The 18,924-nt window shown below is 34.3% G+C and overlaps 1 protein-coding gene across 1 annotated transcript in view; it reads right to left on the bottom strand.

The window, feature by feature from the left end:
- Window positions 1–18,924, bottom strand: part of DIAPH3 (diaphanous related formin 3) — a 211,428-nt gene that overhangs the window by 159,934 nt on the left and 32,570 nt on the right. Inside the window, exons 5-9 of the mRNA XM_030453061.1 lie at window positions 16,205–16,335; window positions 12,016–12,090; window positions 11,863–11,932; window positions 11,368–11,504; window positions 10,858–10,963 (exon numbers count right to left, since the gene is read on the bottom strand). Coding sequence (XP_030308921.1) covers window positions 10,858–10,963; window positions 11,368–11,504; window positions 11,863–11,932; window positions 12,016–12,090; window positions 16,205–16,335 — 519 coding nt within the window. The remainder of the gene's footprint in view (window positions 1–10,857; window positions 10,964–11,367; window positions 11,505–11,862; window positions 11,933–12,015; window positions 12,091–16,204; window positions 16,336–18,924) is intronic.

The raw sequence follows: 18,924 nt of genomic DNA, 5'->3' as shown, positions 1-18,924 counted from the left end.
ACTGAGCCTGAAGAACAGAACTGACTGTTTTTTTTTAAATCTCCACTCTTTTAAACATACTGAGTGTCATAGAATACTTCATGGGAACCCATACTTCAGCTCAAAAGCAAGCAGCAGGTCAACTATGATGCCTGTATTAATCAGTCTGTGGTTAACTAGTGAGCAATTTGAGGGGTTTAATTATTGAATCACAACAGCCCTTTTTAACCCTCTTTATTGTTTGCACATCTTGCTTCAATGAACAGAAAACATTATTCATGCACTGCCAGCATTTTAAGGGGTTTTTAAAAGAGCAAGTCAATTAGGATGAGTCTTGAAGACTCATATACTACATAAATAAGCAGTCTGGTTCAAATAATTTTTCAGCTGTAAAGCCTTTATCACATAGAAAATTATGTTGTATTTTGCCATGGTGAGGTAAAGGGTGATAACGGAAACATTCTGTAACATTTATCTTCCAAGAACATATCAATCCAAGTATTGAATTTAGATATGGTGACCTGAAGAAATGGATGGCCAAGCTACTTTGATACAGACTGTAAGAAAGACCAGCATTCATTAGATTTCCCAGATGAACGTGCTAAGATTGAATGATAACACAGACTACAACCTTGATCCTACATTTATCCTACTGCAAGTGTGAAAGTAGTTTTACATATATTTTCATCTGAACTATTATGGATGAGCATGGCAGTCAGAATAGTTTAGGTTGACTTGACAAAAACATTAGCATATGTAGATGAACTTCAGCTAACACTACAGGGGAAAGAAATGGCTTAGTTAGAAAAACAGAGAGGTAACAAGTATAAACAACCCGTTGATAAATGTGAGAGCTGTCAACATGTTAGGAAAAATAAAATCAAGGAGATTGTGAGTTCCAGAAAGTTGTTAGGGACCAAGTAGTAGAATGAACCATTTAAGCACCAGGCATTCTCCACCCAATCCTGTAAATGATGGTATTTGGACTCACTTGGAGAGAGACCATGAAGGGCCCCACAACTCTGTGTCAGGAGTTGGGACCATCTCTCTAACTTCAGATCTCAAGGGAGGATGCCTTGGCATGGGGTGGTTGCAGCCACTGCACTAACCCATCTGGCACCTCCTGGAGAAAAGCTGCCATGACAGAATCTATTGCTCTACTATTACTCCATCATACAATTAAGTTACAACAACAATAACTTTAAAACAGTACTAAGAGATGGGGACAAGAATGGCTCTTCCTCTTAGTTAAACAAAGAGCTGAAATCAAGTTCTATTCCCTTAGTATGCTTATGAAGCTCAGTATATGCACACACTCAGATTTGCATATTAACAAAAAAATAAAACTATTGACATAAGTAGGATAAATCACACTAAATTCAACTATTTAAATCAACTGCATAAAAATCTTAAGATAGACTTTTGTACAAGTTTATGGCACAAAGTTTACTATTACATAAACTTCTTAATGAGCAGATAGCAATACAACCTAAATAAAATACAGCACAGACAAGTATAGGCATGGGATGTAAGCAGAAATGTTTTAGCATTACCAAGAGTAATTTGATTAAACCATTAAGATTTCATTTAGACTAACAACAAATCATTGGTTTTGAGTACCAAGTGTATTCTTTAGGCCCACAAACTGCACAAGTTGCAGTGCTACAATGTGGTAGAGAATTTGATCAGCATCATCTGCAATTTGAATGCAAGAAATGGTAGAAAATGCAGGCAAACAAAGCAGTTATACTTTAGTGCACCAGTACCTTAGAGAATATGTTACCTAAGTATGGATTGTGTTCTTTGTTCTCAGAACTCTTTGTATTTGGTATGAGTCCACTTTTCCAATCCATGTATTTTATTAGTATTTGTATTTTTCTTCAGCAGCCATGATGAAAATTTTTACTTTCTCTAATTTGGAGTTTATTTAATTGAAACCTGTTATGCCAGCACCGATTTATCTCTCTGAAGTACTGAGTCTTTAGTTCAGCTGCATTTTATTGATTCAACTAGCTCTGCCATTCAAAACCAGTAATTCAGCACACTAACAGATGCCACCAACACCTGTATGCCTGTTAATGCCAGTGTGGTGTTTCAATGATTGTGGACTTCACTGGACAACACTACCATACAGGAAATAACAAAGTACAGTATATTGCAAGGCTACATTTACATTTCAAAAATGTCAAACTCTGTGCTCTTTGTTTACAGCAGAATTTGTGCTTATCACAGTTGATTTAAACTATCAATGAAGAAGTAATCAGAGAATGAACAAAGTACACTACTGTGAAAATCCTGATCAAGAATAAACAAGTTTGCCCTTTGAGACAGAAATGCAATTTAGATGAAAGTAAGTCTACAGATATAATTGCTGCCAAAAAAATTGGAATTTCCTTGTAATTTGTCAAATCAACAAGGTACATGTGCACATGTGCTATTGAAACAGAATAGAGACAAGATATGACAATAAAAAGCACAAAATGCATCAGTAAAAACTACTTTTAGGGCATTAGTCAAATTTCATTGAGTGCAAATTCAATTGCAGTTCATAACCAGAACATATTTTATTCTTCCTGGATGAAACACAAGAAAGGTATACTGAATTATGCTGGTAAATTATTTCTAGAGGAATACAAAGTAAAAGTTCCAAACAGAAGTCTACAAAAAGTGTCATGAGAAAAGGTTATACAAGAGGAAGTACATGTAAGCCTAAGTGATCCTTGATTCGACAATCTACCTTTGAGTAATTTGCTTCATGAAAGTCTTAAAAAAAGAAAAAAAAAAACTGAAAAAGATTAATGCCAGAGATGATGGCAACATGCTCCAAATGAAACTTATTTAATCTGTATCAGTTAACATGTAATACTTTAATGGCACATGATCACAATAATTTGAATTTGGTTCATTAACTTAGAAATAGTGCAGCAAAATAGAACAGTATAGTAAATCTAAAATCCATAAGGAAAAAAATGTGTTAAATTCTACTAAGAAGATGAAACAAGTTTGTCAACATTTTAGTAACACTGCAGTCTAGAGAATTTAATTTTGGGTGAACATGCCAGTAAAAAAAAAAAGAAAAATACTCTGCTTGCTTAACAGCACCTGAATGGTGCACTAAAAGGGTGTTTTGAGTTACTTGGGGATTATTCAAGAAGAAACTTTTTGCTGTCCTGAACTTTGCAGTTGGAAAGACAGATTATTAATGTTACCCTATGTTTAATAGTAAGTCAATTTTTTTTAAAAAGTAGCAAGCTTGGTTCAAGTAGTGTTTGCATAAGGCGCAGGAATAAATTCAAACTGAATTTATGAGAGTTTTCCAAGACAACAGACTTAAACCTCCACATATCTGCTTTTACATATCTATTTGTAGACAGGTACCTACAGATAGCTATATGCATAGCAAAGCTCCCACTCTTGTTAAATCAGTTATCTATTTGATTCTTATTTAAAGTTCTTCTTTAAAGATCTTTTAAAAGAAGATCTCCTTTACAGCACACATGGAGTGACCCAGGCACTCCAGGGTCTAGTATTTACAGACTAGGGACGCATCAGCTTAAATATGAGCAAATAGCTGCTGTGTGTCCCATCTGACAGTCCAATGTCAGTCCAGAAGGATGGGAATCTCCTAAAGAAACTGCTTTATATATGCAAACACATCTGAAATTACATTTGAAGATAATATGTGGGCTACTAACTGAGCCTCAGATTTCCATTGGTTACATGAGAGCTTAGACAGCCTTGAGGAAAGGGACTTAGACGTGTTGGCTGGCGAGAAGCTCAGTGTGAGCTGGCAATGTGTGCTTGCAGCCCAGAAAGCCAACCATACCCTGGGCTGCATCAAAAGACATGTGGCTAGTAGGCCAAGGAAAGTCATTCTCCTCCCCTCTTCTCTGCTCTTGTCAGACCTCAGCTGGAGTACTGTGTCCAGTTCTGCAGCTCCCAACACAAGAAGGACATGGAACTGCTGGAGTGAGTCCAGAGGAGGGTGACAAAGATGAACAGGAGGCTAGAGCACTTTTCCTATGAAGATAGGCTGAGAATTGGAGTTGTTGAGCATGCAGAAGAGCAGGCTCTGGGGAGACCTTATAGAAACCTTCCAGTATCTGAAGGGGACAACAGGAAAGCTGGAGAGGGACTTTCTATAAGGACGTAGTTATGGAACAAGTGGCAACAGTTTTCAACTGGAAGAGGGTCAATTTAGGTTAGACATTAGGAAGAAATAAATTCCTCTGAGGGTGCTGAGGCACTGGCTCATGTTGCCTTGGATGCCTCCTCCCTAGAAGAGTTCATCACCAGGTTGGATAAGGCTTTGAGCAAGCTGGTCTAGAGGAAGGTGTCTCTGCCTATCAGGGTGGTTGGAACTAGATGGTCTCTTCCAACTCAAACCATTCTATGATTTTATAATGCTTCAAAAACAGGGTCCAACCAAAGAGAAAACTGAGTCCAAAGAGCTGAACAAAATTCTTAAGGGAGAAAGAAAGCTACACATAAGTAATTCTTTCCTTCACGTCCTTGTCTCTTTGTGCACTCATACTACACATGACTCCAAGGAGTATCCACCCATAATTATCTTCAATGTTCCTAATTAAGAAAAAGCTGAAGAACAATTATCCCAAATGTAACATCATTCCTTGACAATTCTCCAAGTATATGACACTGAAGGAAAATGCCTGTGATTCTCCAGTTGACAGCTCTATAAGTGGTAACTTTTGAGACAAGGAAAACCCAGTCACTGGTTGCACTCCAGTGGACCTTAACTGCATTCTTTTACACACAATTACCTTGGATAAGATTCTCAGAAAATACTGACAGCCTCTCAAATTTTCAGGCATGGAAAGCTGTGTTCATATCAAAAAGAGGTTTCTCATCTCCAAGAAATCAACAGGCACTTCTGCTGAAGTAGTATGAAGCTTAGTAAAGATACGTGTATTAGCTTCCTAGAAAGGCTGAAATCATTGTGAGCAAAACCTTTCGGACAAATGTTCTATATCTAAAGCCAGCTCATGAAGAGCTGTAGATTCTGCAGGTGTAGATTCTGACATTTTGTCAGTCTACCCTCACAAAGACATGTGAAGAAGTGGTATCATTTTAGTCTCTAACAGCAAAAGGCACATGGTAGTACATAACTCTCTGCTGTACCTTCTGAAATTTTGTTGTGGTGCTAAGGACTGCAATTTCTAAATACCCTTCTCTGAAGGGCACCTCTAACCCATTCAGCAATTACATCTTGAGAGTATCCTGCTGTTTACAACAGGAATGCATTGAAGACATGTAGATGCAGTTTGCTTTCTTTAGAAAAAAGCCAAGAACAAATTTTTCACTTCATCTGGCAGTTTAGTTAAAATGCTCTTTCCCTTCTTCATCCCTGAAGAACTGTAGCTAATTATAGACTACTGTGTTAGGTTTCAGAGGGCTTTCAGGCTTGCAAGTAGATTCCATCTAGAATGCTTTTAACACCCTGCTACCACAAACAATAGGAAGTCTACACTACCTGACTTCGTATGTTTATTTAAGAAATGGGCATATCTTGATGGAAACACACACAATTTTTTCTATAAGGAAAAATTCTTCATGGATGACGATATAGTTCACCTGGAAAGTCAAAAATTTTAATACTTTCCTCCATGAGAAACCACGGAGTCAGCTATGTTCTGCTAAGGAAGAAGTTACAGCTTCAAATTCTAATCCTGTGTGGTACTAATCGGTGATGTCTATCAAACTATAGGATCCATTTTCTGATGATTCCAAACTCCATACTTTAAACTTGCATTTTTCCTGGTTGAAGACCCAACAGAATATAAAGGTCCTTTTCTGGTGGAAAATGTCAAGTACATCTTAGAGCAGCTGTTCCTTGCATAGACAAGAGAATAATTCTTCCTGTGTTCTAGGAATATCTTTCCTATTTGAGTAAGAGGAACTGCAGTAAGATTTTCTGCTTCACTCTTATTGCTAGTATGCATTTACAGAACATGTTGCCAAGATGGTGCATATTTAGTTAAAATTTGCTTGCTAGTATTAAACTGAATGTAGAAGTGGCTCTGGTTATCGACACTGTATTGATGCTCAGTTATTAAGCCCACACAATGAAAATAAATTCTTAGTAATGACTTTTAGATATACCATCCATATGCATGGGTGTTTACATGTCTCTTAAATACTCATCTGTCTGTCTCTCTAAATATCTAGATAAGGTGAGCTTTGCTTTGATTTTTTCTATTACATACACAGCTATGGAAGGGATCTCATTAGCACAAAACAACAAAGAATCATCAGGTAATTCAGCTAGCCAAAATATCACAGACCATAACATCTCAAATTTTCATAATATATGAAAAAGAAAGATGAAATGGAACTCCCTGACAATTAGAAATATTGAGACAATAATGCTACTGATCAGTGCATAAGACTTTTTGCTTTGTAACAAAAATGCTTTTTCTAAGCCAGCACAAAACATCTGTAGGTTTTCCCAGGGATGATCAGTGGTTATTTTTCTAGAAATTAATCGGAAAAGGAAAAATGGCACCTTTGCTTCAACATTGTACCTCCTCCCAGTTACAACTGGAAAATTAGAAGTAGCTGGCATCTGCAAATAGAACTGTATAGAAGAACAGTGCTTGAGGAACAGAAAGATATTGATTAGAGAGTAGAAGCATTCATTTGATTCTACAAGTAGAATGAGAAGAACTAGGCAACACACAATTTGTTGTGTCAGAATAGCTGCATTTCCTTCCTCTGTGACTTGACCAGCTGAAGTACTAGATTTTTTCAGTTGTCCTCATAGGTGCATAAGGTCCCAGTTTGCCTTGTACGCATTTTCTTGAACCCAGGCTTAAGATGTTAAATTACATTTACTTAAACAAAACCAGAAATTCCATCTTGTCTTAAACAAAAACTAAGTATGCTTTCTATAATTTTGGATTTTTTTTTTTTTAAAACTAAAAGGAAGAATATCTTTGGCTTTCAACAAATGAAAGAACTACATAGATAGAGCTTTCACTAAAAATATAAAAATCATCATACTGAGGCCTTTTATATATTCAGCCTTCAAGTAACAGAAATGTTAGTCAATTCAAAATTGAAAAGGTCAGTTGTTAGTGTCAAACTGAACTGCCACAAAGCAAGCTTACATATATCAAGCAGATAATCAAGGCAAGTAAGCCAAGTAACTGACAACTGTAAACTTTTGTCTCATTAAAACACTGTCAAATTAACTACCAGGTCAATGTCATTGTTATAAAAGTTTACAACTGATTCACATGAAGAACCTTGATTTTTCTGGTCTTATAAAAAAGAAATCTAGCGAGCATTTGTGAGGTCTGAAAAGGAAAAAAAGCCTTTTAGTGATAGTGTTTAACTCAAACAAAAACTTTCATTAAAAAATGTCATGTCTACATAAGATACAGCAAATAAAACAGCAAAATGTTACATAGGGCAACACTCTTAAGTAAAGCCAAAATTAATTTAGCTTAATTAATTTTAGCTTAAATAGATTTAGATTTAGATTTAGCTTAAATAATGCAATTGTATACTAGACTAAACTCTTAATTTTAATGATGCTCCTATCTTCTTCATCAGAGGATGACAAAATACTAAGTAGAGGTATTGCACAATCATGAGAAAGCATAATTAGTGAAACAGTACTTATTTAATATCTGAAGTATAATCCTAGAAAAACACTTTTTCTCCACTTCTTCAGTTCTCTCATTACTGTTACCTCACTAATGGAGTTGAACTTTGCTGTAAACAATGAGTAAGAAAGTGTTCGTGTTTATAAGAAAGATCTTAAGCAGTAAGAGCTAATCAGACAAGACTTTTTTTCCCTGCATATCAAATGCCTCAACTTCCATTAATATTGGTCTCCCAATATTACCAACTCCAAACAAGCTACTATCTGTTCACCTGCAGTTTAATCTCCATAGAATGATTCTAGATTTAGAGAGGCCTGTATGAATTTATTTAACTTTTAAAGAGGGGGAAATGGGCAAAATGCCCATTTGGGTACCCATCACAAGGGAGAAGTATATAGGAATAGTTTAATTTTGCAACTGTGTCAAATAAAGAGGCTGATTTTAAGGCAGTTTTCAGTTACCTTCTGAATGGTATAGAAAAGTGAAATATAGTTTTTTCTCTTACTAAATCTACATATTTAAATACATGCAGCTCTTTAAAATTCAGCATCATATTTGGAAGCCTAATAAGCAAAACAAAATGCTGTTAATTTCAGGACTCTGAATACCTATGAGATAGGTAAGAATAATCAGAGAAGTACTGTTCTTCATACTTTCAAAATCGAGGCATCTCATGTGCTGTGATGGATCCGGGAGTACTCAAACCATTATTTGCTCTACAGAGAATACAGGCTCTTAAATAAGATATTTTCCATTTTCAGAACATTGTAATTTCCATTATCTAAAGCATTTATCCCTATTAAATAAAAATATTTTTTTAATTTTATCAATAGCCATATTCATGCCAAGTAAAAAAGAAAACTTTTCAGTCACTATACAGAAACACTGAACTATCATTCAACATCAAAAGTAACTTCTGTATTTGGACTTTTTTCTTTTAATTGCTTGACTGATTGATTATATTTATAAATAGAATTGTTTTAATATGCATCATATATATGTTTACTTTATTATGAAAAATTAATATAAGGAAGCATAATGGAAAAACAAACTTTTCATATGTTTGGTTTTTATGTTGATCAAATAAGAACAAAAGTTTTTACTTATGCCTCAGTATCAAAGTAAACTGAGAAAATAAAACAAGTAAAGCAAGAAAGAGTGACAAATACGCAAATAAAACAAGCCCCAGATGCACTGAACCAAAAGTTATATTATCCTGAAAGCCTGCATGTCTAGCTCAAAGTCATACTGCCTACTGTGCCAACAATGCTAAATTTTGGAGAAAAAAAAAATCATACGAAAAAGGAACTTGTTAACTGAACATTATTCACCTTGAAATCGAAATGGAAACTCCAGATGAGAACAGAAATATAAGAGACCATGTATTTAAATTTTATATTGAAGAGCTGTAGTGATCCTTGCAAGATCACTAAGATCACACCTAAGGCAAGAATCTTCTACTACAAGAAATTTTTGTCTAATCTGGAAAATACAGATTCAAAAGCCTTGGAAATTAAGAAGTGTGTTGCCATACAGTCTGCACTTTACTCTGCAGTCCTTTTCCAGTTCTACTACAAGTGGAGCTCAAAGCTTTTTCTCCCTTTCCTTGCTTATCTTGACTTCATGCTGAACCTTACACAAAGCCCCCTAGGCACTGTTCAAAGGAAAAATTTATTACTGTACAGTTCATCTTGCCAATATGCAAGGTCTCCCTGTTGACCCTTAATACCTTAATACACAAATCTGAAGGAAAAAAAAAAGGAAAAGAAAAAAAAAGGAAAAGAAAAAAAAGGAAAAGAAAAAAAAAGGAAAAGAAAAAAAAGGAAAAGAAAAAAAAAGGAAAGAAAAAAAAGGAAAAGAAAAAAAAGGAAAAGAAAAAAAGGAAAAGAAAAAAAAGGAAAAGAAAAAAAAAGGAAAAGAAAAAAAGGAAAAGAAAAAAAGGAGAAGAAAAAAAGGAAAGAAAAAAAAGGAAAAAAAAAAAAGGAAAACCTCAAATCTTTCTGCACTATACCAGAATCAACATCTTCTACACTAAGCCAATGCCTCATACACTTCTAAATGCAATAACAAATGAAATATTATAACAAACAAAAAATCCTACATTTCCAGACAATAAAAACTATTTCCTGGGGGAGAGCCTACTTGACACTGAAGTTGAGTATTTGAGGTTCCTTTGCAACTTTGATTATCATAATTGGTAATGGTCTTGAGCAGCCTGATCTTGTGAAAAATGCCCTCTTGTGCTAGGGTGGGTTGGAACTAGATCATCCTTAAAGGTCCCTTCCAGCCCAAACCATTCTATGATTATAAGACAGAAAGAGTAAGAAAGAAAAGTCAGTTTTATAAAAGAGAACCCCACTGCTAAAGACACAATTTATCTACAAATTATGCTTCACCTTCAAGTATTTCCTTATGGTTTGCTTCTCTGTGAGACAGATTAACCAAACAACAGCCTTCACTGTCAGACATGGACTATTTAATACAAAATTTTATAGTTGTTGTTGTGCAAAAGTGTTACAGTTGTTGTGAAGTAACACAACCATTTCTTTCAAACTTGAGATTCGTCTCCAACCATTTTTTTGTAATATTCACAAAGAATAATAATTATGAAAAGTGTTAAGTTAAAATTAATTGCATGAAAATCAGTATGAGGTAACATTTACACTCTTAGGCTAATGATTTACAGTGATCATTCAAATATACTAAAATATTTTCTGGTTTTCTGTTGTTAAGTCTACATTCAACTGAAGGAAATTTAAAATTGAAAATAAGGTGGAAGATTTCTTTCCTCAGACTCTCTGGGTGCAATGTTATGAAATCGAAGTCAGCATGAGAGACATATTTCCTGCTGATTTAAGCATTAATTATAAAAAACAGTTGCCTAAAACCTTGATTTTTACTACTATTAATCTTTAAGTGTCAGCAAAAATCACTAGAAGCAAGATAATATTTTTGCATCTGAATATATGACTCATGCTTTATCTTAAGAAGCAGTATAATTTAACTCCTGAAGTCTGTAAGATTTGGGTGAATAGAAATCTACTAATTAACCTGAAACACCTCTGTTTCTCAACACTGAATCTTTCCATAATGCATTTTAAAAGACAGCATAATAAACAACATTCCAAAATTCGAGCCTTATTTGAAATAGCATTCCTTCTCCTTTTTATTGTAGTGAGTTGGTGATGACAGAAAAATAAGTTATTTCGTTCTTACTTGTTGCAGAGGTTTGTGAAAAAAATGTGCTTACTTGCAGCTGAACCGAGTTATCCTGAAGACCTTCTACAATAGGAGAGAACCTATCAACATTCCTTTCCTCTGCTGCTGCTGTTACAGCTTCCAAAATTTTTTCAAGGCTGCAAGAAAAGAAAAGCATTTCATTCATAAAAGATATTTAACCTTGCTGTTAATTTGTGTGCAATTTTATGCATATAAATTTAGGAGGTTTAAGAATTACTTGTTTACTTTGGAGACTTCTGTAGCCAAAGAATGACTTAGGGTATTTCAATGGCTGAGAAACATTAAAATTAATGCTGATAAATTATAAGCAAAAGAATAGCTGCCTAACTATTTCCATTAACCAGTACTCCACTCTTATTAACAGGACCATAACAAAAATCATGAAGACAAAGGTATTCTGAACACTGACAATATAGTACAGATATTACTTTCAAACCTAAGTTAAAGATTTTGGCGTATCATACAGGTATAATTTTGAATATCATAATATTACCTTACTATTTCTGGATGCAGTACTTACATGTTTTCCTCTCCAACAATGCACATTGCAGAAAGAAGTTTAACTATATCTGTCATCATGTTTGTTTGCTTGGGATCAATTGCTTTGGTCAGCAACAAAAGGCTTCTCTCTTCTCCCAGGATTCTTTCCAATCCATACTAAACAACAGAAAAACAGTTGTAAGGAGTGTTAGAGAGAATCCAAATGACTATCAAGGATCCAGTAAAAGACAGCAACAGTTCCCACAAGTTAAGTATTTCAAATGGCATTTACATACTTAATTAAAAAACCTAAATGAGACAAAAGTCCAATACACAGAATACATCAGCATCAAAAGATTAATCTCCTCTTTGAATATATTTCTGCAGAGAGGAAGTGGAAGCAGAAAGAACTTCAAATCACATCTGGCCAACACACCACTTGTCCAAGCTGCAGAAGCTCACACCCACTAACCATGTACGATCATTTGACTGAACTGTAGCAATTTAGACTTCCAGATTTTTTTAAATCCCATACCTTATTATTCATGAAGGCTCTCAGGCACTGTATAACCTTATGCTGACTCCTCTTCACTACTTTGTCCTGGCTGAATAAATAAAAAATATAGTGTAATTAAGTGCTGTTTACATATTAAGAACAGATTGCAATTTCATATTAAATCATCCTTACTTTTTTGTCTCAACCAATCTTTCCAAAACATCCAACAGCAGCCCCAGACCTTCTCGGCCAAAATTTTCAACCCAGCTAAGAAGAAAATGAAAAGACATTAAAAAAATTGACATTTCAAAGGGTAATTACAATGAATGAGAATTGTCAACATAAATAAAAGCAGTATAACTGGATCATTTTAAAACCCAAATTTTACTCTTCACTCAATAGAAGACCAAGAGGTATTCCATTGGCTCACTGACGCAATTAGACAACCTTACATTAAAAATATTTTTTAATTACAGTAGTAATTAAATTTAGTCATTTTAATTTTATTTTTTAAAATAAATAATTACACATTCTTTGGCAAAGGGCTGTAATTTAAAAAAGCCTTGCAAAAGGAGGGAAGAAAACCAACTATATCTGCTACACATTGTCTAGGTCTACTGGAAAGGTCCAAATCTGCCTTAAATGGCAGAGAAGTAAGGACAAGCCTTAAGGAATCACAGAAGTGCTGAGATATTAATCCATATGAATATGTCCGAGTGAACACAACAAAAAATATAAAATTTCACCTATTGTCAAAGCTATTCTTTGCTGAGGTTAAAACTGGACATGTTGTTTCTACATGAACCAGTGCTTCACAGTTCTGTTTGCTATTGCTCAAAACCCCTTGATATCAAAGACAAGTACCTACAGTATTGCAGCCATCCCTTCGATAATATGATGTTTGATCAAATTACTTAACCTTAAGGTTCATGGATAACATTTTTATTCATAGTCATAACAGAAAGATGGTTCTGCTCTTTAGACTTCATTGTCTGTATAAGGCACAGATATTTCAAACTTCTAAGAAAAACCCACTGCAGGAAGGAGAAACTCACTGCAGAGGCAACAAAAATGCATATACAAGCAAAAAAAAATGGAAGTTATTTGCTCAGGAAATTCCTTTTATAAAGGGTGAAGTTATAATACCAGTTATGAATACTCTTCTCTTGTCATCAGAAGCAGGATTACTTCCTCATACCTTTAGACAACTTTCCATGCTGCTGTCCCTGAATCTCTGATTATTGTGTTTGGCCAAACAGAAAATTAATATGTAACAGGTGTATCTTCTATACTTTTTCTACTTTTAAATGAGTATATTACTTTTACCTATTAACTTACTATAAAACCACCTCTATTTGGAACAGACACAGTTAGCAAGATGAAGATGTAATATTTTTCACCATCCTCACTATCAAAATATGAATACTTTTGCAGGTGTAGAACCAACAGTTTCTGCACAGTCTTTTTAAATCATTACTTAAGAAAAGCTTAAGCTAAGGAAATCCCTTGTCATGTATTAACAACATAAAGTCCTTTACATAAAAAGGAAGAATCCATTCTGCAACATCAGTTCAGCATTAAGATGTTGATCAGAATTAATTAAAAAATTACAACATTCACTTGCATTATAGCTTCTCCACTGTCTTCTTCATTTTGTCTATTTACACACCACTGTATACATTGAGTAAAATTTGTCACCATGTCTGAAAAGTAACCAGGATATATAGTTACAACTACAATAGTGGGACCTTACTGGTGACAAATTATAAACTACTGTGGTGGAAATAACACAATGGAGATGCAATAGCTCTTTTGAAATACACAATACTTCCAATAATGTAATGGACTTTAATTTACAGGAAGAGAGAACAAGATTAGATGTTCATGTTTTTCCGCAAAAAGTAAATATATTTGAAAATAGATGCTCTTCCTGGGGGAGTATTTTGTTCTGAAACAGATTAGACAAATAACTGTCGACAATTTTTGATACAACTGGCCATATTTGACCTAACGATGATCCTACTAGACATCTCTTGGCATATTTTTACTAGATTGTGCACAATTCTATCATACATCCTCCAGCTAAGGATGCTGAGAATGACCAAGTGTCTAAAACACTATTACATTACTGCTCTTTCCTCTACTTCCACAAAAGAACAAAGATTACTTGCATATCTTTTCTTCAGTCTGGCAAAATATCAAATTATCAGTGTCCCTATTTTCAAATTTAAAAAAAATGTCCTCTTAATGTAAAGACCTAAATCTGCTGAAACTATTATACAAAAGAACAAGTAATATTTTTAGATAACTACTTATCTACAATACTGTGTACAGCTATATCACTGAACTACTTTTGATGAATTGTATTGGCAACCATTATGTAAAATCACCCCATTTATTCACCTGAAGAACAGTAACCAAGATCAGTGGATACATTGTCCTTTCAAGGATTTCTTTTTACACAGGTGGACAATAAATACTACTTTTTGCAGTGAGCTGTAGATTTCAATACATTTTTCTAAGTACTAGGATCAAACTCCTCAATATCACATGACTTAGATTTTTTCTGTGAACCAAAAATACACTTTACAAACACAGCTAATTGAAAACAACATTGTGGAACTAGTTCTCACATTAGAAATTGGAATGCCACCATGATTAAATATTTAATATTATTAAAGTAGAGTAATTGGAACAACAGCAAAAACCCCTGAATTATATATTGTCAAAAAATGACAGCCCACAAACATGAAGACTGTCAAGCTAGAGCAAATCTAACTTTAATTCTCATTCACTTCAAAAAACACAAATTTATTCTTGGGCACTATACACACACAAAATAAAGTCCCAAAGTTTCATCAGTTATTTCTCAATGTCCATGCCATATGAAGCAGGAGCGAAGTCCAGAATTTGTGTGTCAAAGCCAGTTCTTACCCAAAGATATGGCTGCTGATAGGAAACTCAAGGTCACTAATATTTGCATCTAATGGATATAAATTGCTGTTACTCATTATAAAGATATATAAAGATATATATAAAAATATATATTACATTTTAGCTTTTTTTTTTTAAGTAAGCACTACAAAGGAGCTTGTCTTTTTCCTAGGGTTATTTTTAAATGTTCTTTATAAGCCTCATGAGGTCTATCTTAAGTCTTTTCAGCACCACTCAGTACACCTGAAGACTGTTTCAGAACCCATATATCCTACTGGTTGCCATTCATCCTTTCATGTGTAGACTAAAATGCATTCATGGGCAAGTAGTGCAAGCCACAGTCACCGTCCTTCAAATTCAAACCACTCATAATCAGACCTTTCCTTAGGTCTGAATACTTTACTATCATAACCTTAATAATGAGTTTCATTCTTACCCAAGTATTATAGCTCTTTTGTGTTGCCTCTTTCATTCTGCTTAATATTTCAAATTGAAGTGAAATTTTAATAAATTACAGTCAAGTTAGAACTTGGGTTTAACTGCCAAATTATCTAGCTGACGTAGGTTATATTTGACTGAACAAAATTAAAGCCAGAATCTAGAATTGTTTCTAGATTCCAGAACAATCTACAACTATTTTTTCCAATAAGTTAAAGAAACTAATCTCTCGAAAATATCAGTGCAATACTTGTGTATCATTTTGTGTATCATATCCTTCTAGCATGCTTTGAAGGAGTGACACAAAATATATTAAGTGCATGAAAATCTAAACATTTGCATTTCTGTTTCTCCATGAACAAAAGTACTTCATTTTTTGCCTGTATTTATAACATGTATCTACAGAATTCTAACCCTTGTCTTAATAAAAATTAGGTTTAAAGATTTACATCAGTGTTAGAGTTATAATTACTGAAGAGCTTAGCCTTTAAAAAAAAAAAAGAAAACTCAGATAAACTAATGTGCTCTCTTCTGTATAAATAAATCCCAGAGATACACCAAAAATTACTAGAAGGCAGCAAGAAAGAAAGCACACTGCACAGAAGGAGGAGCATACAATTAAAAATAGATATATTTTCTGACTAGCAAACTTATACCAACTTGTTTACCTCTTACTGGTCACCCTGACAAAATAGGAGATAAAAGAATTAAGAGAATATTAAAAAAACCCAAACTTTTTACTACTTAGCACTAGGAAGCAAAGTGAACTGCTCTGCAATACATTTGCTTACATTCTCTTAGCATTAAATTTCACGTCAATGAAACCTACCGGAAAATAGACCAACAGAAGATATGTAATGAAAAAAAAGGAAAGTACAACCATTCACTGATGCATACACATCCATTAACTGGAAAACCTTGAAACATGCACATCTACTGATCCATTAATTTTAATTCATTAAGACATATGAATATAATTAATCTTTGCAATATGTGTTAATGATGTTACCTGACAGGATTACTGGTCAAGGACACACGGAGAGATTCTAAGCAAGTGACTAGCCTTTCATCTGTTGACCCAGATTTTAATTCCTGAATAAATTCTTGGGCTGAAATCTTCCGACTGTTCTTGAGACTACCCTAAAATACAAAAAATATATTTGGTTTTTTACTTGGTACATACAGAACTTGAATATATTACTAATGGCTAGTCTTCATTTATGCTCCTTAAAAAAAATGGGAGAAAAAAAAAAGTTGTAATTTAATCCTAAACCTGTTGTAACTGTTTATTGTGCATCTACTATATATGGTAAATGCTTACTAAATTTTTGCCAGTTTATGTAGATTCATAATCAGTAGTAACAAGCAGCAGGCATCAAATGTAGAAATGCACGGTGCATGTTCACTGAAATATAAATCTTGTGACGAATGGATTCTGTTTACATACTGCAAGTATCTTAATTTTCAGTACTCAAGAGAAAAAGAAATTCTGAGGTGCTCTGAAAAGATCACAGGGCACGTGACCTAGAAGGTTGACTGCAGTCACATGAAAACATAGAGGGAAGAACAAGTGCACCAGAAAATTACTCAGAATGTTACTACAGTTATTGAGTTCTTGAAGATGATGTTGCAAAATACTTTTCCCTCAAAGGTCCTTCATATGAGGAGTATATGAGATTGGGATTATGGAAACAGACTACCTGTGGCTCTAAGGGCTAAAGCAAAAGAACTTGAAAAAAATTTTAAAAGGATAAAAAGGGAAAAATAGTTCTTCAGAACTTTAGACTTCTTCTAAAGGTAAATCCCAGATCCTTATTTGTTGTGTTTGCCATCTGTAAGAATGCAGTGCAATAGAAATACAACTACTGATAACATAACGCATGTACTCAACCTCCCAACCTTGACGACTGGATTTTACCTTGACTTTTGGGTTTGAAAAACAGGCAGATAGAAAGAAAAATGCAATGACAAGTTGATGCAGCACTGTAGAAGTAATTTTGTGCAAATAAAGTATTTTCTATTCCAAGCAATATACGTTGAAAGACACTACCTTTGACTCATCATTGCATGTTTGCTAAAAATAAATTCAATATATTAATGACTCTTCTGAAGGATACATATTATCTATTGTTTTAAACAAAGCAATAGTTATATTGAAATAATGAAGCTCTACAAATGTAGCAAATCCCAAGCAAAACAAAAAGCACTCATACTTAAGAACTAAATATCAGGTTTGATAAATACGGAAGTAAAAGCTACTACACCATGAGTTTGTTGCCCAAAACACTACAAGTTGGTCAGCTAAGGGGAATTGGTAACTAGAGTTTCTGTCTGGTTATTCAAGAGCTCATATACTGAGCACATCCATCCTGTTCCAATAAATTCCCAAACATTTTAAGCCTATGCAATATAGACAGAATCCTAGGAATCTGAGTTACAGTTGGGATAGAAGGAGGCAATTTAAGTCCCAAGTGCAGCAGGAGATCAAGGCTGTGCCTTTATGCATATGCAGCATATATACAGTTCCCCACTCATTCCTGGATCTTCCCAGCCTCATCATCATAGATGAGTTAACAGACTGACTAGAGACAAGATGAAAAAACAAACTCCTAGGAGCCTTCATAAAAAAAGTAGTTAACTAAATGTTACTGGAAGTTTCTAGTTGGAAATTTCAAAAAGACACAGAAATTCTCCTGGCAGCTCTTGCTGTGCACAGACTAGTTGATGAGCACTCCTTGTATGTCTAGCATATGGATTAATATCATGGGTGGAGAATCTGTCATTTCCAGTGACTTCCCCTAGCAGTTCCTGCTGTAAAATTGACCAAGCTGGATGTAACTAAGATACTTACAAAGAGTCAGTAAAATTGATTTCTTTTGATGCAGAAGTGATCATAAATGACAGTCATGTAGACAGGAAACATAGTTAACGTGTTTAGATTATATTTTGGAAGTAATTTAATATAATCAATAGCAATGTGTACAGTGGAAAGGTCACATGGGACAAGAGCCCAGGCAGACTATAAGAATTAATGTGAATGACATTTCAGAGAGTTTCATCTGACCCATCTGAAGACACTGTCACAAGCAATGAAGACCCACAACAACATCTAGACTGTAAACAGCCATTCTGTTTCACTTGGTTCCCCACTTGAACATTATTCCTACGCAAAAGATGCCAATAAACTATGTAAATGTCTGTACAACAAACACACGGCACCAAGTACCACTTATTCATAGTTACATCAAGGCTCTGAATAATAAGAATATGATACATCTGCCAGTGCTTAAATAAAATGAGAGCTGCATTTGGTACCAATTGTGAAACTGATTATATTAGCTATATTTCTGCATGGGAAAAGCTGCTTAAGTTCAAAACGCTCAAATTAACTGAAAAACAGGAAATATCTTGAAGCGTCAGTGCCTCTAGAAATTTAATTGCTCAACTGAAGAACAACTGGTCTGTGAACAGATGCAGTATGAAGTCAGTATTAATTAATTCAGTTACAACATTACAAGGGAGTAAGCTGCACAACAAAAACAATCTTGTGAAGAAAACTCACTTTAAAAACTCAGTTTGTGTGTGTTCAACATACAGAAACAGAAAAACTTATGGCAGTGTAACATAGCAATTCTGCTTTTATTTCCTGTTGATTGTTAACTCTAAAACATAGAAATTGATTTTTAATTTTTTTCTGGGTTGGAAACACCTTGCCTGTGTTTATATAAC

The sequence above is a fragment of the Calypte anna genome, chromosome 1 (assembly GCF_003957555.1).
Source record: "Calypte anna isolate BGI_N300 chromosome 1, bCalAnn1_v1.p, whole genome shotgun sequence".
Taxonomy (NCBI): domain Eukaryota; kingdom Metazoa; phylum Chordata; class Aves; order Apodiformes; family Trochilidae; genus Calypte; species Calypte anna.
This window is presented reverse-complemented; position numbering and strand designations above follow the sequence as displayed.